The sequence below is a fragment of the Musa acuminata genome, chromosome BXJ3-3 (genome assembly GCF_036884655.1).
Source record: "Musa acuminata AAA Group cultivar baxijiao chromosome BXJ3-3, Cavendish_Baxijiao_AAA, whole genome shotgun sequence".
Taxonomy (NCBI): Eukaryota; Viridiplantae; Streptophyta; class Magnoliopsida; order Zingiberales; family Musaceae; genus Musa; species Musa acuminata.
The window spans coordinates 2,383,375-2,406,555 of NC_088351.1; the positions used below are offsets into that span (position 1 = coordinate 2,383,375).

The 23,181-nt window shown below is 40.0% G+C and overlaps 4 protein-coding genes across 7 annotated transcripts; 1 reads left to right on the plus strand and 3 right to left on the minus strand.

Moving 5' to 3' along the window:
* Positions 1 to 27: 27 nt before the first annotated feature.
* LOC103976979 (large ribosomal subunit protein uL10c-like) lies at positions 28 to 4,454 on the minus strand. The gene is made up of 2 exons (XM_009392356.3): positions 2,955 to 4,454; positions 28 to 627 (listed from the first exon to the last, which is right to left on the minus strand). The coding sequence occupies exon 1, from the start codon at positions 3,535 to 3,537 to the stop codon at positions 2,971 to 2,973; it is 567 nt and encodes a 188-aa protein (XP_009390631.2). The 5' UTR covers positions 3,538 to 4,454; the 3' UTR covers positions 28 to 627; positions 2,955 to 2,970.
* Positions 4,455 to 5,041: 587 nt separating this feature from the next.
* LOC135581728 (uncharacterized) lies at positions 5,042 to 13,925 on the minus strand. Of its 4 annotated transcripts, XM_065142020.1 has the most exons (12): positions 13,782 to 13,835; positions 12,723 to 12,771; positions 9,231 to 9,525; positions 7,953 to 8,165; positions 7,633 to 7,713; positions 7,469 to 7,555; positions 7,274 to 7,369; positions 7,084 to 7,137; positions 5,948 to 7,002; positions 5,787 to 5,835; positions 5,657 to 5,696; positions 5,042 to 5,498 (listed from the first exon to the last, which is right to left on the minus strand). In XM_065142020.1, the coding sequence occupies exons 3-12, from the start codon at positions 9,462 to 9,464 to the stop codon at positions 5,350 to 5,352; spliced, it is 2,058 nt and encodes a 685-aa protein (XP_064998092.1). In that variant the 5' UTR covers positions 9,465 to 9,525; positions 12,723 to 12,771; positions 13,782 to 13,835; the 3' UTR covers positions 5,042 to 5,349. The 4 variants fall into 4 exon arrangements, with proteins under 4 accessions (XP_064998092.1, XP_064998093.1, XP_064998090.1 ...); XM_065142021.1 differs by lacking the exon at positions 12,723 to 12,771 and having other exon boundaries at positions 13,782 to 13,925; XM_065142018.1 differs by lacking the exon at positions 13,782 to 13,835 and having other exon boundaries at positions 12,723 to 13,742.
* A 714-nt stretch (positions 13,926 to 14,639) lies between these two features.
* Positions 14,640 to 17,988, plus strand: LOC135632940 (heat shock protein 81-1-like). Its single transcript, XM_065141851.1, has 3 exons — positions 14,640 to 14,899; positions 15,002 to 15,424; positions 16,221 to 17,988. The coding sequence occupies exons 1-3, from the start codon at positions 14,774 to 14,776 to the stop codon at positions 17,772 to 17,774; spliced, it is 2,103 nt and encodes a 700-aa protein (XP_064997923.1). The 5' UTR covers positions 14,640 to 14,773; the 3' UTR covers positions 17,775 to 17,988.
* A 208-nt stretch (positions 17,989 to 18,196) lies between these two features.
* LOC135632941 (aspartyl protease family protein At5g10770-like) lies at positions 18,197 to 19,883 on the minus strand. The gene is made up of 2 exons (XM_065141852.1): positions 19,698 to 19,883; positions 18,197 to 19,568 (listed from the first exon to the last, which is right to left on the minus strand). Exons 1-2 carry the CDS (start codon positions 19,840 to 19,842, stop codon positions 18,376 to 18,378), a joined length of 1,338 nt encoding a protein of 445 aa, XP_064997924.1. The 5' UTR covers positions 19,843 to 19,883; the 3' UTR covers positions 18,197 to 18,375.
* Positions 19,884 to 23,181: the final 3,298 nt, after the last annotated feature.

The window sequence follows — 23,181 nt, forward strand, 5'->3', positions numbered from 1 at the left end:
ATCTCAACAGGAAATACTCACATTCAATCAGTACAAAGTCAGCCAAAACAACTAAACTAATAAGTAGATGAACACATTCTGAATACCATGCATAATTACATCAATTCGAGTGATGTTGAAGTATTGCCATAGTCAGATTTTTGGGCACAATCATCACCCAGCTGAACAGATTTCACAAATAAAGAACAGAAAAGTGGAACCACATTCAACTTGACCTCAAAGTTTCATCAGTATATCCATTGATGAACTCTTTTTTTTGCCTTATTAATTGATGAACTTAACCCTGGTGCAACTTCTGAACAAAGCAGGCTTTAGCCATCCTTCCCCTAAGCTGTATCAGAGAGGTTGCAGGAGAATTCTGCATTTGGATCCTTTCTACTCTTGTACATTAGCCAAAACTTCGGAAATGTAAATTTACCATCACTTGTGGTCACATTTATATGAAGTGGAAAAGTGGAAAAGTGGAAATACCACTTTTCCACTTCATGACCAAGGTTTCTAGTATATCCATGAGTGAGTTCATGAAACAGGGCACATGTGGTACATCAGACCATTAACTTCTATAATTATTAGGCCAATGAAAGAAACTATACTGGTGACCTAAATAAAGAACAACTGGACCATAACCTGCACACAACAAAAATGAACTTTAGACTAAAGAAAGAAGGGCATAAGATATTTAGATAAGCAGCTGACAAAACGGTGCATAGAAACATGCATAAAATTTTTAGGCCGCCATCGATGTATGGCCATTATGATTTCGGAGTTCTGGTCAGTTTTGCCAATAAAGGACTTGCTGTCATACAGACGTTCAACCAAAACAACTGTTCACTATGTTAGTGAAAAATAAATTAGGCCTATATAGATCACAATGAAGATGAAACTTCAATACTATTCATCTTCACCATGATGAATTGGTGGTGGATAGTTTCATCACCAGGAAGGTCTGCACCACACCAACAAGAATATTTGGGGACTAGACTGTTTTTTGAAGATCCCCTGTTTCATTTTAATGTTAAAACTGGAGCAAACCAACCAGGACAGCTGAGATATGAATGCATGCTCTATACAACAAACTTGTCCATCAAAATTTTTTTTTCTCCAAATTTTTGTATGTAACAGAACATTGATCCAACCCAGACACTATATCAATGAGAGCCTTATGCACTAGGTTTTTCGTTTTAATATCACAACAACCTCCAATTTAAAGCAAAAATTGGAACCCAGACTGGAAACATTACATCAATTTTCATTTTCCAATTGATATACATATTGTTCTAAGGCCACTTGATCAAAGGGTGTATCAAAAAAGTGAATCCAAGAATTTAAATACAATACTTATTTGGCCAACAGGTAAAGGTTTCAAATGGGAGAAAAGCACAAACAACTTGAAAAGGATCTTAATGACAAGTTAACATCTTATTAGTCCGAATTTTAAGGGTCGGAACAGAGGTAACAACCAGTCAGAAGAGAGAATTATAATTTCCATGGAAAAATAGGACAAGCTCAAAGCTAGAAAAATGAAATCCAACTAAACAATAACATTAATTGAGTTTACAAAAAGGTGACATGTATGCGAACAAAATGAAAATGTTGTAGAAAACTCATCATATCATTAAAAACATGAACTAGCATGAGACCACCTTTTTATCTTTGAAATGACATAATTTAGTCTCAGGCTTATATATGACTTTGTAAGCTCAAACATATCTTCCAAATGAAAACATCGCTAACATGTGATACCTTTGGAAATTTTAAGCTTTTGAAAAGATTTCTGGTTTTACCATGGTGAATCTTCTATTAGCCCAACCCATGACTGGGCCTATTAGCATTCATCATAACATGCATAACAAACTGGTCGATACTAGGCTGTATTCAGCTGGCACTTAGTTGATCATATGCCCAAGTATATTCGTGAACAAAATACATCAGTTCTTGGTTATGTCCTGTAACATGCAATGATGTTCTCAATCAGTAAAATCCAGACTACAACTGGGAAGGAGGGACCTCATTTTGCTTAGATTGTTATCAGTGGCACAATCAACTACCATGCAATCTCAAAGAATGATAGTACTTCAAGAGGCTCACCCCACACTGAACAGAGCCTAAGATAGGATGGTCAACAAAGGCGTGGAAGGATTTAGAGATGGGATAGCAGCATGATCAAGAAAACAAGGCCAAAACATGTTTAGAACTATTTGAATGAAGGAAAAAGGAAATGGTTTTCTTATGATTAAACCTGCTAGCCTGTAACCCGACTGGTCATGGTTTATTATTATTATTATTTGAACTGCCCCCTAACGTCCTCTGTAACAGTAATCATTTAAGATAATGGTATAGCTCGGAGTAACATTAATTAGTTTGCCCACAGAAGCTGGAAGACATTGCAAGGAAAAAGGCTTTGACCTAAGTAGGGATCAGTAGTGGCAGCTAGTCCATAAGAACTATCAGATTGGATTTCCAAAGAAATTAAGAGAACTAATTAACAAGAAATTTAAAGCCAATTTTCTCTCCGATAGAGCAACATCCCAATTTTCTATCTTATTAGATCCACATTTTGTGTATAGCATGCTAGATATGGCACAATAACTCATTAACGTGACAGTAGGTCAAAAGGTTGTATTAACCTCTTGAAACACACATCAGTTGAACATTTTAGCGAGCATCTAGCGATCAGATAGAAGCACCAATTGGGTGCCAAACCAAATTCACTGATTACCTTTCTATAGTAGAAAGTCTACTCCATGTAGAAATCTTAATTGTCAGTGGTCCTTATCATCGGAAACTATTCTTATACAAAGAAGTGCATTTTTTTTAGTAAGCAATGAATTTAGACCCTAAAAGTAATCTACCCATCGACAAACTGTACTAAACAAAATAATGTGAATTCAGAACCGAGCAGTATCAAACTACAGAACAATAAGACAAAGACAAGAAGCAACGGGAAGACATACGACAACCGTCGAGCTTCTATTTCTCGGAGGTGGCAGCGGCTCCTTCTGCAGCCTGATCGGCATCCCCCTCGGGAGCCTGCAAGATGCTGAGAAGGGACACTGCGGGCGTCTGCAGGCAGCCAAGGAGGTAGGCGTACGACTCCATCCGCGTGGGCATGGTCTCCAGGGCCAGGAAGTTGACGGGCCCGTAGAGGCGGCCCTCGAAGACGGCGCCGGTGAAGTCATTGAGGGCGAGCTTGAAATCACGCTGGAAGTCGCGGCAGGGCTTGAGAGCCGGGGGGATCTCGTCGGAGTGGACGAAGAGCCAGGCGTTCATGCCCTTGGCGCAGGGCCGGAGGGATTCCCACCGGGTACCGGCAATGGCCTTCTCAAGCAGCGTGTTCTTGGCCATGACCAGCTTGGCCGCGGGTGGGAGCGCTCCCCGGAGGGCCTGCAGCTGGCGCACCGTGAGGCCATGGCACCAGATCCCGGCTAGGAGGTGGCAGTTCTCCAGTTCCCGCCGCATCATATCCTGCTTCATCCGGGAGATCGCCGCGCGGATCGGCGGGAGAGAGGTGGCCACGGCGGACCGCAGCGACGTCATGGCTACAGAAGCCGCCGCCGATGCCAACCAAAAGGGAACAACGAGAAGGCGTACGTGACTGACAGCCAAAATCCTAAATCTAAATAAATTGTCGCGAGATTTAAGCCCGGTTAAGCAACGAGCAAAATGTCGCTAATTAATCACATGTTACCCTTTACCCTTTAGGATTTTCGATTTAGACTTAAAATTTTATATTAAATTAAAATATTTAAATATATTTATCTTAATATTATAATTTTTATCAATGGAAACATAAAAATAATAGATAAAAAGGATAATTCCAATCGTTCTCGTTCGAGATGGTAGATTACAATATTGTTAGAAGTCGTGGGTGACTATTATGGATGAGAAGAACGACGGTGAGAGGTGAGGGCTACTCGTCAGTGTCGACGTAATTGCCGAGCAATAAAAGAGTCACTTAACAATTACGTCGATGTAATAACGATTTCACTGTGCATTTGTATCGGCGTTAATACAAATGCCTAAGAGCCCTTTCGTCGCTTAACAATTGCATCGATGCCAATAAATGAGCGACCCTTTCACTGCTTGACAACTGTGTCAACGCTGACGTAAAATAACACCATTCGATAATTGTGTCAACGTCGATACAATTGCTAAGTAATCTTTTCATCACTTTGCATATTGATACAATTGACAACTGAGTAATCCTTTCACTACTCGATAATTATGTCAACATCAACACAGATACAGTGCAATTAAAGGATTGCTCACTACGTCGATATTAACGTAATTGTTGAGCAACAAAGGGACCACTCAACATTTGCATCGATGTTAACGTAGATGCAAAGCGACACCGCTCAATGATTACGTCGACGCAAATGAAAATGTCGAGTGACCTTTTCATTGCTCATCGATACAAATGTATGAGGAAAGGATTATTCAACAACTACGACGACATCGATACAAGTACATCTTATCCATAGCAACTACTTGCAACCCCCAATAGCATCACTGTTTACTACCATCACTAATTGAAACGTTAAAATTATTTTTTACTTATTATTTTTATATTTTTATTAATTAAACCAATGATGTTAGAATAAATAACTCTATATGCCTTACTTTTATAATTATGAGGATTCTAATATAGATTTTTTAAATCTAAAAACTAAGATGCTAAACAAATATGACTATGCAATAATATGTAACTAGCCCATAGATGATCGATGCTTTAAAAGGCTTATCATTCAATCACAGCCGTCCATGTCTAACATCAAGGGTAAGGCTGATGGATTTTATTTATTGGAGCTCGCGATAGAAGTGCTATCAAAAGAAAAAGGAAAACATAAGTTATAAGCACCTCAATCATCACAAAATCATCTCCACACTACATCGAAATAATGTCAGAGAGTAAAAGTTTCATTTTATCCATGTAGAACTAGCGGATAACCATCAAAAGTCCGCACACGATGAAGCGATGGTGGTATACATAAAAATACAGAAACATTTGTGTACAATTAATTAGCAGGAGCATCGAAACAAGTACAGAATCCTAAAAACAATTATATTTGCATTAGAAGGCAAAACATACATTCAAACAAACTTTGATAAACAATTATGTAATATAAGTACTGACCTTTTTTATTCACATTTTATTAATCAGCCAATAGTCCCCTATAGAACAACATAGAATCCAGCACTTCATCCTTTGTTTACACGTCTTCCTTGTATGTGGTTGGAATCATTGTTAACTCCTAGTAGCTGTTGGTAGTTGGACATCACCTTTACCAATCATTTGCACACATGATAAGTACAAACAAATCATTTGATATAGTTGTGTTATAGTTGGCACTAAGTTATAGACAGCTCGAGAGAAGATTTTGCAAGCCACAGCAAGCCAGGATCATTTCTTTTCAACACCAAGAATGTCTCGGCTCTGCCAATCTCATCAGATATGACATCCTCACAGAAGCCGACCAAAGTGAGAACCTCCATTGCAGCTGTTTTGAAGCAGATCAAATTAGTCCAAAGTATCATGTGAAACAAAACACCATTCTAGATCCCCACTGAGAAAAATGCTGATTGTATGGAAGTGATTAAACATCTGAACAATTTATTAAATTATATGATATATGTTGTTTGCCACATTCATACTGACCTTTATAATTTGCCACATTCCTCTGGAACTGGGGATTGGCCTAAAGGATAAGAATACACGATTAAAGATCTAAAGTAATGTCAGATCAAAAAGGAGGAAAGTGCAACCAGAAAAAAAGGAAGAAAAGCACCTTTCTCAGTCTTCTGAACTTGACCTCATCTGGGTGTTCTATTACGTTCCTATGAGCACACGCAAGATGGACACAATAACTCCAGTTGAACAAAACATAGCATATATCATATAATTTAAGGCATCAACAGGAAAATTATAAGAAAGTTGAGGATAAGAAACCTGATAATCCTGAAAAGCGTTTGAAGAACTGAGGTGGCCTGTAAAGGTGTTGCTTCTGATCGTAGGATATCAATGGCTCTCTGGAGACGGGAACAAAAAAGAGCGGCAGGTTCTTCAATTCTTTGTAGCTCTTGATTGTCCAAATCATTGACATGGTCAACTGCCATCGAATTTTCAGTCGCCAGTGGCCCTTCAGCACTTTGTTGCAACCTCTCATAATCTCCCAAAACCATGTCTTTAACAAAGCCATCCAGATCAGGCTCTCTACAGTGTTTTCCCAGATGCATTTCTTCCATTTGTGCATCCAAGAGTACATTATTCAAAGAATCATCAGGATCAGGTTCAGAATCTCTTGGATTGCTTGTGTCTACCTTGTTTGACCTGGTACCTGTTGAATCAGTCTCCTTGGCTAATTTAATATCTTCACCACCTAAGGTATCATCTGGATCAGGTTCACTTCTAGACACTATCAATCGTCTAGCATGGGAATCATCAGGATCAGGTTCAGACATGTTCTTACTATCCAAGCAAACATCGAGGTCAGGTTCAGATTCGTTCTTTTTATTAAAGGAATCATCAGGGTCAGGTTCAGAAATGTCCTTATTATCCAAGGAATCATCAGGGTCAGGTTCAGAAATGTTCTTATTATCCAAGGAATTTTCGGGGTCAGACTCAGACATGTTCTTATGGTCCAAGGAATCATCAGGGTCAAGCTCATCAAGCATATCAAGCATTGATGATTTCGAAAATGGTCTCCTGGCATCCATAACCATATCCACAAGCATGGCATCATTCTCTGAAGTCACCATATCATCTGGGTCAGGTTCAGAAAATTTTCCCTGATTATAGGCATTTGCCATTCGGTTATAGGCAGCAGCAATCGATGATGCACGTGCAGAAACTAATGAATTTGTTGCACCCCCAAGCTTTTGACCACTATTCTTGCTACTCAGTTCGACATAATCCTCCTCTTCATAATGATCAAGGTATTTGCGACCGTTCAATGTGTGACTTGTGGATTTTGTCCAGTCTAGGCTAGCGGCTTCTTCATTTAACTGTGATCATATCAAATAATTCAATTAGAAAAAGATATTGACAAAGGCCCATATATCTTCTTAATGGGTTCACAAGGATACCTGCTTGTTTAAAGCAAAGAAACTAGAATCATGTTCGGAGTACACCATGTGGGCCTGAAATAAATTTTTGAAAGAAAGAAAAAGGGAACATAAGAAACCACTCTTAACAGGTTTAATTAAATGACACAGTCACAGAAAAAGCTGTTACAATGAAAGTGGAACCAGCTTAAGTTGCCAGGAAAGAACATACAAGTTCATGTAAAAGTGTTCTTTTGATGCTTTCATATTTTCTAAATCCTTGAAGATCATCTGTACGCAATCGAAGGCATATCTCTTCCCCATGATTCTGCAAAAAACAAGTTAAAAAGAAAAGTAAAGCAAAAACAAGGTCAACCTTTCTTCACTTCAATATTATCTATCTATAAACTCACAGCAACTTGGTTACCTTATTAAATCCCAGAATGCATTTTGGACTTATTCCTACATATCCCTCAGGTGCCATTTCACTCATAATACCAACCCGCCACCGATGCTGAGAGAAAAGGCAAAAGCATCTTATGAGATAACCATGTAACTAAATAATAAAATTTATCATTAGACAATTGTTACCTTATTCATGATAGCAATAATCCCAGGATCACAGGCAAGCATGTGCATTCTTCTCAGAGCCTCAGATGGTGGAGGGTTCAACTGACATAAATAACAGTGAAAAAGGTGAACAAGGGTAACTATCATAACTACATGTACTGCCTTTTATGTCATTCAGAAAAAAGGTCAAAAGGGCACACTTCAGTCTGTTGTAGCCATCACGCAATCACCATTAAACATGAAACACCAAGAGGATTCCACAAACATTACAACTTTCAAATAAATGCCTAAAAAATTAATAAAACATACTTCTTTACTAAATTTACAGCTCAAGTAAATACCTCAATTCCTGGAATCTGAAGTGTGCGAAATTCACAGAAAATGTAGGTTCCTTGTGGAAGTTTCAGAGAAGCTTGAGGCCTATATATCGTTCTCTGTCTCAATCTCTGTTCCTCTTCAGCAAAACCAGCTATCCTTAGGTCAGGTTTATTACTGTTATGAGAAACCTCATCGACCTCATCACTAAAAACACCCATCATCTTGATAGTCTTTCCCTGCAAAGATAAACACAAGCAAGCAATCATCTTCACCATGCTATGGCTGTTAAACAAAATTGAACAAAATGATATATAGTATACTATCCAGAAAAAATCTCCAAGTCAGTAATCTCAGCGCATTGGAAGATGATATGATACAGATTTTACTGATCCGGATTAGTAGCCTGTCTGGTGAGAATAAGCTTCTAATGTTCAAAATTTTTATCATGAATACAGGATCCAACTGATTTTGGCTTCTGCATATAAATACAATAGATGCTGAAAGAATACCAGGTTTCTTTATAAGTATTACTGCATTGCCAACTAACAAATTTTAGAATATATTAACCCATATATATCTGTGTGGTTGTTCTATAGTGCATTTATCAGTCTTCATTCACTTTAAGGATCAATTATGGCCACATGTCCAAAGATGGTAATGCAATTTTTGTGGGTTTCAATTAGTCACTGATTCAAATCTGTAAAGATCTGGCAAGGGAGGCCGGCTGGTAGGAAATGCACTCTCAACCCTTGCAGGTGGTGTGCCAAGAGCAGTCAATCAGCAGTAACAGAATCTTAACTAGTGATGGGAGCAGCCACTGAGAGAGGAGCCCATTTAACAAGAGTGTCTGAAAGAGTGTGACAATCTTGGAAGGAGTCTGACAATCAAAGAAGTCTATCTGAAAGGAAAATTTTTACAAGTCTAAGAAAAGGCTGCCAGGAAGATATGACTTTAACAAGAGTGTCCCACAGGATACTACAAATTGCTTGACGTATCTGTTTTGAACATAATACTTGCACGATTACTTATCCTACAATTACCTTACAATATAGATTTGGTCTCTCTGTTATCTAATGTACAGTAACCACAGGCAAGCAGGCTGCAGTCAAGTTATATTAACAAATTTGTTTGGCACTAACAAACACAGCATAGTTCAAAAAGATAAAAAGTTACAGGTTGATACTTAGGTACAAAGTAATCCACAGGCTTGAGCCAACCAATATTAGCATAATTGTTGCAACCTTTCCCCAAACTAAAAAATAATAACAATAATTCATGCTGCAGTATGAATGTAAATTTACCTCAAGGATTGCTGATTCTCGCAAGCTTAACATCGAGTGAACATCAGAAAATGGGCTGAGCATTTTTGAACCTTTGTTATTCTTTTGTGGAACAAAAAGTCTCATAGTATCAGGTCTGACATTAGTCAATTCCTGAAGTTTCTGCCCAAACTCCTTGACATTAGAATCTGGGTTGACATTTACATCGAACTGCTTGCCTCTCCAAATTACCAGAATGTTGCAAGATTGCTCCATTTCCACAGAATATGAACTTGTGAATATGCTGCTAAAGCTGCACTAATTTTTTATGTATTTCCTATAAGAGAAAAAATGCAACCATAAAAAAATAAAAAGTCTTGTATATTCACTTGAAATAATTCTATGAATATTCATACAACAAACAAGTGCAAGATACTCTTGGAGGCCAACAAAACCACAGTTGAGCAAAAACAAACGGCAACGAATGCAAAGGTTATAAAAGTGAAAGCTATAATCATTAATAATATGCATAATATCACCAACCTTAGTGTCAAATGTCATTTGAACTTGAAATCCATTAATAATTTATAATTTTTATAATATAACTTCAAATAAGGCTTTTAAGTTCACTAAGTTGTAAAATTATGAGCTGTCACTCAAACTGCAACCCTTCATTGACCTAAACCTTAATCGAAAATGGTCCAACTGATTTGAACCTAGTAGGTTTTTAGCTAGAACCCAACTGGCCAGCCATCAAATTTGCTTAAAACTAGTCTGGAACCACCCTAAACCAGCCTAATTGGGCTTAATAAGGTCTAGTTTGGGCTTAACTGGCTTGAACCAGACAAGACAAGGTATATTCAGAATCACTCTGAACAGATCCGGTTTGATTAGTTACAGCGCTCGCACCAAGCCACAGGGGTCCACGGGTCAACCTGCACGTTGGGCGCATGCATTGGGCTACTATGGGCTGCAGGCGTAGGCCATAATTGAGCTAAAAGAGGTCGGGTCGAGCTCGATCCAAGGCACACAATGCTAGGCCGGGCTGGAATGGCACATAGAGGCCCTAGACCAGGGTCATATGCACCGCACATGGCTGCACAATAAAAGTGGGCGATGGATTAGGCCTTAGTGGCGAGCCACACATGGGCCTTAAGCTCTAGGTTGCGCCAGCCTGCACTAAGCTGATGTGAATGGGTTGCATTGGGCCTCTCCGGGCTACATCACATCATTGCATGGCACTGGGGGTTGGACCTGAGCCACCATGCTAGGTCGCTATGCGTTGCTTGAGCAAACCCACGCCATAGGCTCTAGGTCACCTCAGGACGAGCCAAAGGTCTGGGTTTGACCAACATCCAGGCTGGGCTCAGGTGCATGCAGTTTGGTCTGATCGGATCCAACCAATTGTCACGGACTTAGCTTGTTTTGCCTAAGTCATGCGGCACCCTTGCGTGTCAGTCCGCAAATGTCAGCCTCCCCAAAGCCTCCCATTGTCCCTTAGGACTAACAAAAGAAAGAACGGGTTAGAGAGAACGCCTCACTCAGGATCCATAAGCAAACATATCCGAAAACACTTCATAGACAATGCAAATTACAAACAGACTTTACAAGCTCTAAACAGTTGCACAACAAAGGGTAAAATGATCCACTACAGACCGAGAATCTCTCACACGTGTCCAAATGACATAACCTTTATTTACAAGCCTAAAGCGGCCACCAACCTAACTAAAATGAGACTATTAAGCCTTCGACCGTCTTTCTACATGCTGTACAAAGCATGAACATACCAAAAGACACGGACATACATAAGCATTACATCAAACATCTTGTTTAGAAGTTTGTCCGTGACACAACGGTGGCTCTAGTCAGACTCAATCCGAACTCATTTTCCCTGATTCCAATCCGATTTCAGTCCCTTTTATTTAACAATATTGTTAAATAATTAAACTAATCAATCTGATTTAATAAAAGACGTGGATAAACACTATAAAACTATTAAATAGTTAAATTAACATGCTAAATTAAAGGAATTAACATGATGCAAAATGATTATATCATCAACCTTAAAAAGCATTCAATTTAAGATAAAACGACATGGATATCATGAAGTTCATTAATTAAACTCTACTAATCATGATTTAACGCTTAAACTGATTAAAATAGCATTGAAGCTCATAAATCATGATCTTGAATATCGAGGATTAATTTAATACCCAAAAATCATCATTTAAAAATTCCAAAATATAAACTAATTGAAGGAACATATAACACTTTTAATTCCTAAAATTTGCAGAAAATATAAATCATCATTCTCAATTAAAGAAAGATAGAGGACCTACTTTTCAACAAGACGATGATTCTCCACCTCCTTCCCGCTAAAAGACAACAAACGAGGAATAGGAGGGGGTACATCGTCTTTAAATATGAGGGAATAAATGGCTCTCCCGAAGAAAATAATTAATTAATAATTTTTTGGATCAATTAATTAATCTCATTCAAAATCAGTCAGCACAATCAAGGATATAAGAATCAATCATTAATTTTTTTTTCTTCTTAATTAGATTGTTCAATCAAGGAAATGGATTAATCATATACGGTAGAATTCTAACATAGAAATTTTTATTTTCGGAAAAGAAAGAAGAATATCTCAATCATTACATTGTCATTGATTAAACAAATCCTCTTGATGAATCATTTACGATATATAGCTCTATGCAATTTGACCATAAATATTCTGAAAATTAAATGTGACCTAGTAAGCTTATGGATGTAGTGCAACAAAACATGGAGCACATTGAAGCAAATCATATAGTAGATATTACATGTTTGTTATTGACAAAGCAACCCTAGAAAAATGTCACCCAAAATCACTTATGATATATAACACTTTTGATTCGTTGCAGAAAATATAAAAGAAAGAGAATCTACTTTTCAACCAGGTGACAATCCTTCTCCTCCTCGTTATTTCTCGTTGACTGGCAACAAATATGGAACAGGGGAGGGTATGTCATCTTAAAATAAAAGGGAATTGAGGGCTCTCCAAAGGGAAATAATTAATTAATTATTCAATTAATTAATTTCATTCATAATTTATCAGCACAATAAAAAAAAATAAGAATCAAGCATTAACTATTTTCCTTAATTAAATTTCTCAATCAAGAAAATAGATTAATCATATAAGGTAAAATCCTAACATGAAAATTTTTATTTTTGGAAAAGTAAGAAAAGTATCTCAGTGATTACATTTACATTGGTTGAACATATCTTCTTGATGGATCATTTATGATATATAGCTCTGTCCAATCTAACCATAAATGTTCAGAAAATCAGATGTGACCTGGTAAGCTTATGGATGTAATGAAAGGAAACATGGAGTACATTGAAGCAAATAATATAGTAGATAGTACATGTTTGTTGTTGACAAAGAAATTTTAGAAAATGTCACCCAAAATCCAGGATGTCTAACCATGAACTATAGGTGCTGACAGAAGCTAGCAATTCATTTGAAAAATAGTAGCCATGAGCTGGAAATACCTAAAGGAGCTCATGCAATCGGGAATCGTGTTATATGCCAGTCAGCAAGCTGAAAGATCATCTAGGGTAGTAATTAGTGAGAACAACATAGAACAGAACAACATGTCTTCAAAAAGCAAAGTAACAATGACTCCACACAATGAAATTTAAAAAATTGCTGCATAAATATAATATTTTCTAATTCTCAATATTCATATGCACTTCTAAAAAACCTCGAACAAGATTTGCACAAATTAACAAGAAAAGTGAGAGAATTTAAAAGCTAGGCGTCCAACATCTTAGACATGCATTAATTCAATGCAGGGTTCTGCGGTCACTGGAAGAACTTTCAATTCTTATCTATAATTTAATTAAGTTCCCCAACAAAATATCAAACTAGCATAATATCAATCCATAACATCAGTTCCCATTTGTAAGGATAAACCTTATCATTGTCTTCAATCAAAACCTACCACACGTCCACCGGTTTGGCCTCTTAAAATCCCTTTATTTTGCACTAAAGTAACTACAGTTCCTGCCGATAAGGAACTAAGAAAAACAAAAGAAACGAGGTTCAATTTTCAACTTTCGTTTCAACAAGATACACGAAAATTTCGACTTAAGAAAGGTCTTAAGGGGCTACCTTTTATCGTATAATTAAACTACAACTAACTTTATTTTCCCTAATTCTCACAATAAGTTCGCGATCAAGAAGGGACTTCTCCGAATCCTAACGATGCTAAGATCAACCCAACCAAGAATCCGTACGATCCAAAAAAAAAACATACAATCGATCAATAGCACAGTCATCTAATTTTGAACAAAATTGAAACCATAGAGGTGTCGAAGATCGATCTTCCACCGCAAAAGTCCCCAATCGAACAAATTCAGATCGTCGCGAGATACAGGAATAAAAGAGAATCGGCTATACTGACACAAATACAACCAGCATGTACAAATTCGATCAATAAAGATCCATAAGCAACTATAAAGCGTCATTTTGGGACGCGATTAGACGATATCAGAAACCCTGAAGAACACAATTATCTTTTACAAAGAAACAAAAGGCGGTGAACTTACCTCCTGGCGATTAATGGTGACGAAACCCAGAGGAGGGGTTTGTGCTTCTTCGTGTGTGTATATATATATACATATATATATACATATAATATATATATATATATATATATATATATATATATATATATATATATATTTGTCCCGTGAAGGAAACAATCACCTGCGGTGAGGGTAGGATTTCCTTTTGAACGAGAAACTTCGAGTTCTTGGGCCCTTCGAGAGTTTTCTCACTGGGTTTGGATTAAGAGGGGGTGGCGGTAAGAACACCAGAGCGAAGACGGGGGGACACGGACTCACCCGAAAGTCAACCGCGCATGTTAGCATCAGAACGAAGGATACGTCAATACTGAGCTGATATTTTTATTTATTTATTGCATAGGTTGCGTCAGTGATGACTCAGACGGACGAGGAATAATCCAGAAGTCCAGCAGCGCATGTTAGAATCAGAACGAAGAATACGGCTAAAATGAACCATTTCTTTGTGGCATCGATACGCGGATTGCTTTGCCACAGGATACATATGATGTCAGCATTAAGCCCAAAATTATCCGGCCTTGCACGGGCCGGCCCGTTTGATTCCCGAATCTACCCCGTCTCATGCGGGTCCGGTCTTTTCGATCTATAGAAGGATCTAGAAACGGAATTTTATTTTTCCTCAATATATATATGCCATTTCTTCGCACAACGGTCGGGTCTTTTCGTTATAGAAGGATCTAGAAACGGACTTTTATTTTTCCTCTCTCTCTCTCTCTCTCTCTATATATATATATATATATATATATATATATCATTTCTTCACACAGCGGTCCGGTCTTTTCGATCTATAGAAGGATCTAGAAACGGAATTTTTTTCCCTCTATATATATATATGCCATTTCTTCACACAGCGCCCGTAGGAATCCCTAGCGCCGAAGAAGCCTCCGCCTAAATCTCTCCCTCAGTTTCACTCTCATTCTCTCGATCGAGTTCGAGTTCTCTTTACAGGGCCAGCCATGGCGGCCGAGACGGAGACCTTCGCTTTCCAGGCGGAGATCAACCAGCTTCTCAGCCTGATCATCAACACTTTTTACTCCAACAAGGAGATCTTCCTTCGAGAGCTCATCAGTAACTCTTCCGATGTAAGCGTCGTGTTGCCTTGATGCATCAATCTGAAGTTTTAAAAAGATATCCTTTTTTTGGTGTTTGCTTCGTTTTTGGTCCTGATATGGTGCCCTCAATAGGCATTGGACAAAATCCGGTTCGAGAGCCTGACGGACAAGAGCAAGCTTGACGCCCAGCCGGAGCTTTTCATCCATATCATCCCTGACAAGGCCACTAACACCTTGTCCATAATCGATAGTGGCGTCGGCATGACAAAATCCGATCTTGTCAACAATCTCGGCACGATCGCTCGGTCTGGGACCAAGGAGTTCATGGAGGCGCTTGCCGCCGGCGCCGACGTCAGTATGATTGGGCAGTTTGGAGTGGGGTTCTACTCCGCGTATCTGGTAGCCGAGAGGGTCGTCGTGACCACCAAACACAATGATGATGAGCAGTACGTCTGGGAGTCGCAGGCTGGGGGTTCATTTACGGTCACCAGGGACACCTCAGGGGAGAATCTCGGGAGGGGGACAAAGATCACCCTTTTCCTTAAGGAGGATCAGGTAAACACAATCCCCCTGGATCATAATCCTTAGGACAACTAGGAATTTTCTGGTTTGTCATAGTAGTTTCGCATGATAAGAACATGTTCTTTCCAATCAGTATGGTGTTCTTTTCCTTGTCAGCTGCAGCTATTCTTGCTCAATTTACTGGGTGGGGTAAATCCATGAGAAACATCTTTGTGATGTTCACTTTACTTTTGCGAGCTTGTATTGTGGTTACATGCACGTGGAAACAACCATTGGGTGGAGCTAATTACCAGAGGAGTAAGTCAGGAAAATGAAATTCTTGAATCCATAATCAGTAGATGTTAATTATAATTTGACATCGTGTATATGTTCTTCATTCATAAGGTTGAAGAGCCAACTTATGGACTCTGAGAGATGCTATCTGAGGTTCACTGTTTTACTTATGAATTTTGATTATAAAGATGAGATGGTGTGGCTTTAACTTGTGTGTTTCGTTTCAGATTTGCCTTTAGTCATTAGTACAGCAACTGCTCAAAGAAAAATATATATATATGAAGTATGCTGTTGTCCAGCTTGATCTCGTGCTTCTGGTGGTATAGTTCTAGGTTATTGCATTCTTATATCTATTTGTTCATATCTACTAATCTATTATCTGTTGGATCCACATTCTAATGTGTTTGTCCGTGTTTCCTTTGTTTCACCATCATGAAATCATGTAATAAGATACTCAGCTGTTGTATTGCTATGCTAGAATCAAATATTAGCATCCTTTTAAGGACTGCCTTTGCTTTGCTTCGATTTTACTAATGAATGAGATGCTTGATTGCAGTTGGAATATCTTGAGGAACGTCGCCTTAAAGACTTGATCAAGAAGCACTCTGAATTCATCAGCTATCCCATCTCCCTGTGGACTGAGAAGACTACAGAGAAAGAAATTTCAGATGATGAGGATGAGGAGGACAAGAAAGACACTGAAGAAGGCAAGGTGGAAGATGTTGATGAGGAGAAGGAAGAGAAAGAGAAGAAAAAGAAGAAGATCAAGGAGGTTTCTCATGAATGGTCCTTGGTCAACAAACAGAAGCCCATCTGGATGAGGAAGCCTGAAGAGATTACAAAGGAGGAGTATGCTGCTTTCTATAAGAGTCTCACTAATGACTGGGAGGAGCATTTGGCTGTGAAACACTTCTCTGTGGAAGGCCAACTTGAGTTTAAGGCTATTCTTTTTGTGCCAAAGAGAGCTCCTTTCGACCTCTTTGACACAAGGAAAAAGCTGAACAATATCAAGCTATATGTTCGTCGTGTCTTCATTATGGACAACTGTGAAGAACTAATGCCGGAGTACTTGGGCTTTGTCAAAGGGATAGTGGACTCTGAGGACCTTCCCCTCAATATCTCAAGAGAGATGCTCCAGCAGAACAAGATTCTCAAGGTCATCCGCAAGAACCTGGTCAAGAAATGTGTTGAACTCTTCTTCGAGATTGCTGAGAACAAGGAGGATTACAACAAGTTCTATGAGGCATTCTCAAAGAATCTCAAGCTTGGAATCCATGAAGACTCTCAGAACAGGTCAAAGATTGCAGAGTTGCTGAGGTTCCACTCTACCAAGAGTGGGGATGAGATGACTAGCCTCAAGGACTATGTGACGAGAATGAAGGAGGGTCAGAATGACATTTACTACATAACTGGTGAGAGCAAGAAGGCTGTGGAGAACTCTCCGTTCCTTGAAAAGCTGAAGAAGAAGGGGTACGAGGTTCTTTTCATGGTTGATGCAATTGATGAATATGCCGTGGGTCAACTGAAGGAGTTTGAGGGGAAGAAGCTGGTTTCTGCAACAAAGGAGGGGCTGAAGCTTGATGAGAGTGACGATGAGAAAAAGAGGAAGGAAGCCCTGAAGGAAAAGTTTGAAGGGCTCTGCAAAGTCATCAAGGAAGTGTTGGGTGACAAGGTGGAGAAAGTAGTCGTGTCTGATCGCGTTGTTGACTCACCCTGCTGTTTGGTCACTGGCGAGTACGGATGGACTGCGAACATGGAGAGGATTATGAAGGCACAAGCTCTCAGGGACTCCAGCATGGCTGGCTATATGTCCAGCAAGAAAACTATGGAGATCAACCCAGAGAATCCTATCATGGAGGAGTTGAGGAAGCGAGCAGATGCTGACAAGAATGACAAATCAGTCAAGGACCTGACACTTCTGCTGTTTGAGACTGCTCTCCTCACCTCTGGTTTCAGCTTGGATGACCCCAATACTTTTGGCAACAGGATCCACCGCATGCTGAAATTAGGTCTCAGCATCGATGAGGATGAAAAGGTTGAAGACACTGACATGCCTACGCTTGAGGATGCTGCTGATGCCGAAGAGAGTAAGATGGAGGAAGTGGACTAATCTGGATTAAGCTTTGCTTTCTGTATTCTGCTGCTTCTCTTGCAATTTTTTGGTGTGCTTTTCAGATATGCACTAACTATGTAGACGGCCTTCATCGCCTTTTGCCAAAGAGATCTTTATAACTTTTGTGTATGCATGCATGGATAACTCATGTTCTATGTTAACAAGTCTATGGTTTGAATGTCGATTTAGCATGGTTGACATTTCATTTTTATAGTCCTGTCTAGTGGCACGAAGCTGCATGAAAACAGAATCATGTCCAAGTTTGCCTTGATAGTAAATGCCATGCTCCAGAGTAAGATTTTGCTTTCAATCATTCGAGTTCGATCGATCATGGAGCATTTGGTTATCGGAGTTCTAGATGTTTTGCTTGAATCATTAGCTACGCTATGTGAAGTCATATGATATAAATGAGAAGGTGCTGAAGAATGACTGCCAAATTCAACTTTACGGACAAAAGGAGACAAAACATACTGATAATAGATTCAGAGGAACAGAATCTATACTATATGAACATACTGACTCCGGGTGTCTTCATTTTGTCACCCATTGTTCTTATTGATGCTGAAAACGAAGAGCAGGTGGTTGCGTGGTGAATCAATCAGCTGCAAGCCTGCGGCACAAATCCAATCCTCTCGTTTCCTAGATCATAGACCACTTCAAACGTTTGCTGCTGCACGTTGCCAATGATTCCGAAGCTACCGCCCTCGTACCCAGCAAAAGCCAAGCAGTCATGCCTGAGGATCCCAGATGTGTCGAGATCCAGTGTGACTCCATCGAAGTGCAGCGCTACTTTGGGGACTGTTATGGTCTCGTGGCCGCTGAAGTCATAACAGGTATCGAGTACTCGCGTAGGAGGCGCGGCAGGGTACTGGGACATGTAGCTCCGGAACGCAGACCTCAGGGCTCCGTAGGCCGACGCCGGGAGGCGAGTGATGGTAGTGCCGGAGTCGATGATCGTGCCACGGGACGAGAAAACCGATGGCGAAATGGCCAGTTGCTGCCCACCGACGCTGATTCCGATCAGGTCAACGAAGTAAAAGCTTGGATGATTGGAGCTGGTCTGCATTCGAGTGTAAACGGTGTTGGAGGCGTCACCAGGTTCGCCCAGTTTCAGGAACCCGGTGGAGCTGGGAGTCGAAGGAAGGCAGTAGGAGAAGACCGAGTGGTAAACTTGCGACGTTTGGGACACCAGAGAGCGCTTGCCGCGGCCGAGACCCACGAGCCCTGCGGTGTCTTGGAACAGCCCTTCGTTGTCGGTGCCGCACCCGAAGAGGAAGTCCTCGATCACGTCGTTTGGCGACAGCGTCAGTCTGTCGTAGCTGTAGACTCCTGAAGTGGTCGACCCATCGCCGTAGGTGATGCCATAAGCGCAAGAGCTGGAGCAGCTGCTTCGGAGCTGACTGCAGTCCTGCGAGTTGCAAGGGATCGCGGTGTAGGAGGATGATTGGGATGGGTCAAAGATCGGCTCCTGCTGCGAGTAGCACGCGGAGCATGGTTTGCATTGGATCCAACTCAGGTCGCTCCCGGTGTCCATCGTCACAGTCTGCTCTCGGCTGGGGGTGCCATAGCCGACTGTGATCACATACTCCCCTCCTCCGTACTCCGCGGGGATGCTTGCCTTGGAATCATCAACCTGTGGCTTGGCGGAAGACTTCAAGGCACTTCGTCGGAGATAGTTGACTCTAAGTTGGTCTTTCAGAAGAATCTCTTCTAGCGATAGCAGTTTCTTGTCGTCGAAGGGGGAGCAGGGTCCATGCCGATGCACCAACGGGAAGGCGGTGGCGTTAGATCCTGAGAAAGGCGAAACTATCTTTTAAGGAAACTGTATCAAATGGTTTCAGCAATTCATGGGTAGCGGAGTATGAGATCTGCAGCCCAAAGAAAAGATTTATGCAAGAGAGCAACTGAGGTATGACTGACCCTTGGATGAGGAGCAGACAACTTCGGGACTCGAATTATGATTTCGAACCACGTGGTAGCTCTGAGCGTCTTCTCCGTTAGCAAGGGAAGAACAGTGACTCAGGAACAGAACAGAAGAGCAGATTAAGAGAGCAGCCGAAGCCATTTGCTGGGAAGAGACGACCCCTGGGCGCAGGATTGCTATGGCAATGCATCCAATATATAGTGACTTCAAAACCACTTTCTTTGTGCCACCAGGCTGGCCTCTGATTTGAGTCAAGTATGTCGACTAGTCGTTGACTTCGAATTGACTGGCATCGTCAAGTTCTTCCACACAATCACGGACCAATTTAAGCTTAGTTTCGCATTCCCACTGCAAAATCCACGAAATAATTTGGTTTACGTCACAACGATGAGATCGAAAGGAAGACTTCTAACAGTTCAAAGTCGAATAATTAGAGTCACAACTCGAGTGCAAGACCGGAGAGAAGACTTTCAACAGTTCAACATCTTGGTGTGATTTCTTCACCGACCGATCATGACCGGCTCATAAATCGTCAACTAATAACAACCACAACTAAATGCTTCCTTATGGCTGTTCTACGAGTCACCCAGGCGAGTGGATCAGGAGCTAATCGAGAGGGAATTGCACGGTATACTTCCATGTCCACACGAACCAAAGTGCGCAAGAACATGGACTCGTACTTCTGAAACCTGCAATGATAGATCGATAGCTCCGATACTGTATGTGATGAACGGATTGCACTATGAGAATAACTTCAGCTGGTCTGGTGTTGAATCAATGGTTGGCAGCAGCAAAGGCTAATCAAAAGAAGACGACGAAGAGGAGGTACAGGCAGGGGAGGTGGCCGTGAAAGAGACACACTCCCAAATGATTGCGAAGGACAAGCTACTCCAAGTGACATTAAAGAACTCGGCAACCATGGCGTTTTCCAATTAATCATGGACCAATTTAGCTTTATTTGGAGAGTAAAATAGGATGGAAAGTTATCAGACTTGTAGATCTTTATGCAGACTAGATGAGTTTATTATTAGTAACATACATTTTCTACGCATATTAAGATCTATCAAGTTGCAGATGGTGTGATTTATAAGGAAAACAATATTACAACTATCGGTGAACCGTGATCGAGGTGTCAACACGGCTCGATTTAGTCCCAGATGTGCAAGGTTGCCCACGCGGATGTTCGGGTCGCGTCGACGTCGGGTCGAGTTGGGTCTAACCATCATCTCCCGAGTATGGTTCTTCCTTGGTAGGTTGTTGTTGCTTCATTGTCGGTTCCTGCACAAAGATCAAGGTCAGGAGGAAGATTTTTCAACTTGACCCATTCGAAGTTCGAGTCAATGTTAAGTGGAGTTAGGGAAAGTTGAGTGTTCGAATCCCTCCTGATTAAAGAGGGTTAGCTTTTATACCTACGAAGGTGAGTTAGTTGTACATGGACAATTAATTACAATCGGCTTAAGCTTCTGTGCGAGTGCTGATCAATCTGCATGGATCAGCACCGCACGGCGCTGCCCCGAGCTTTCCGAGATGACTGTACCATGATGATGTCGTTCGTACGAAGAGGGCGACGAGCTTCTCGCTGTTGGGCTGACAGCCCATATTCAGCCTAAGGTGGGCTTTATCAACCCATAGCTCACCACCTCTTAACATAACCCTAATTTATATTAGGGGGGGGGGGGAGGGTGGTGGCTATAAAAAGATGCAGAAAAAGGCAGCAACGAGGTAGTTTTTGGCAGCCACGGGATTTCAAAGAAAAGGAGGAGAACAAGGTAGAAAAGGAAGAGAAAGAAAGGGAAGAAGACAAGAACAACACAGAGAGACTGTTCTCAATCATCTATCAGTACTTTCATCTCAGGTTAGATTAGATCTACAGTAGATTCTTACTATGATTATTTGGGGAGAATTATAGAGGATTTAGATATTATGCACAATGACATGATCCTTGTATCCCAATTATTCTCTTGTGATTGTTGCTAAGGTTTTGGGCAAGAGATAAAGATTTGTATATTCATTATTATTATAATGGATTATTTCTAGTTTGTCTCGTGGTTTTTACCATTCACGTTAAAGGAGTTTTCCACGTATATCTTTGTGTTCTATTTATTTGTGGTTCCATTTAATTCCGCTATGTGTTATGGCCTGCCAGTATTTGTCAATATATAAAAGTTTATTTCACTTTATATCCTATCAACTAGTATTAAAGCAGGGTTATGGTAATTTAATTTTTGTATTTGAACATAGAGGCCAGTAATGTTTCTCGCATAATTAGTTTAAATGGAAACAATTGGATGATATGGAAACCAAGAAAGAAATATCTCTTGTATTGCAAAGATTTATATAGACCTTTACAGAGGGATAGTGCAAAACCCACAATTATGACAGATGATGAGTGGAAGAGGTTATATCGAAAAACAATTGGGTTTATTCAATAGTGGCTTGATGATAATGTCTTTCACCGTGTTTCTGTTGAAATTTCTGTACATTCTTTTTGGAAAAAGTTGGAAAGTCTCTATGAAAGAAAAATAACTAGCAAAGAAGCTTTTTTGATAAAAAAAAAACTTGTGAACCTAATAATAAGTTATCACTAACTTATTATTTTGTGAACCCAGAATTTGAATAAAATACAAAGTATCACTAACCAGTTATCCTTTATGTAAATGTCTCTTAATAATAAGTTGTAGGCATTGTTACTTCTCAGTTCATTACCAGAAAGTTGGGAGACACTAGTGGTTTCCCTCAGTAATTCTGCACCAGATGGTGTTATGACTATGAGTCAAGTAACAAGTAGTTTGTTGAATGAAAAGTTGAGAAGAAAGAGTTCAGCAACATCTCAGAATGATTCACAAGCACTTATCTCAAAGAACAAAGAAATGTCAAAGTCTAGAAGTAGTTCACGCATAGGTAGAAGCAAGTTAAGATCAAGAAAAGATATTGTTTGCTATAACTATGATGAGAAAAGACATTATAAGAATCAATGTAAGCAACCTAAGAAGAACAAGAAAAAGGAAAAAGAAATAAAGTCTACAAAGTCAAAGGATAATACTACAAGTACAGTGTAGGGTGGTGATTATTTGATTTTGTCTCATTCTGATGATATTTTTTCTTATGTGTGTCAAGATCTTGAGTGGGTGATTGACACAAGTACTTTTTATCATGCTATACCATAGAGGGAGTTTTTTGCTACATATAGGTTTAAAAATTTTGGTGTTGTCAAGATGGGCAACTATGGCACAACAGACATCATTGGCATGGGTGATATCTATTTAAAGACCAACCTTGGCTGCAAGTTGGTGCTTAAAGATGTGAGACATGTGGTTGACTTGAGACTGAATTTAATTTTAGTTGGAAGACTAGATGATGAAGACTATGATAACAGATTTTACAAAGGGAAATGGAAGCTCAGTAAGGGTTCTTTTGTTATAGCTAGTGGAAAAAAATGTCATACTTTGTACAGGTTGCAAGCTAAAGCTTATGGTGAAT

Coding starts and splice junctions, on each gene's coding strand:
- LOC103976979 (XM_009392356.3), bottom strand. CDS start 3,537: ATGACGTCGCTGCGGTCCGCCGTGGCCACCTCTCTCCCGCCGATCCGC.
- LOC135581728 (XM_065142021.1), bottom strand. CDS start 9,464: ATGGAGCAATCTTGCAACATTCTGGTAATTTGGAGAGGCAAGCAGTTC. Junction 8,166..9,230: donor GAGAATCAGCAATCCTTGAG/GTAAATTTACAT, acceptor TTATCTTTGCAG/GGAAAGACTATCAAGATGAT. Junction 7,138..7,273: donor GAACACTTTTACATGAACTT/GTATGTTCTTTC, acceptor AATTTATTTCAG/GCCCACATGGTGTACTCCGA.
- LOC135632940 (XM_065141851.1), top strand. CDS start 14,774: ATGGCGGCCGAGACGGAGACCTTCGCTTTCCAGGCGGAGATCAACCAG. Junction 14,900..15,001: donor TCATCAGTAACTCTTCCGAT/GTAAGCGTCGTG, acceptor TGCCCTCAATAG/GCATTGGACAAAATCCGGTT. Junction 15,425..16,220: donor TTTTCCTTAAGGAGGATCAG/GTAAACACAATC, acceptor GCTTGATTGCAG/TTGGAATATCTTGAGGAACG.
- LOC135632941 (XM_065141852.1), bottom strand. CDS start 19,842: ATGGCTTCGGCTGCTCTCTTAATCTGCTCTTCTGTTCTGTTCCTGAGT. Junction 19,569..19,697: donor TGTCTGCTCCTCATCCAAGG/GTCAGTCATACC, acceptor CGCCTTTCTCAG/GATCTAACGCCACCGCCTTC.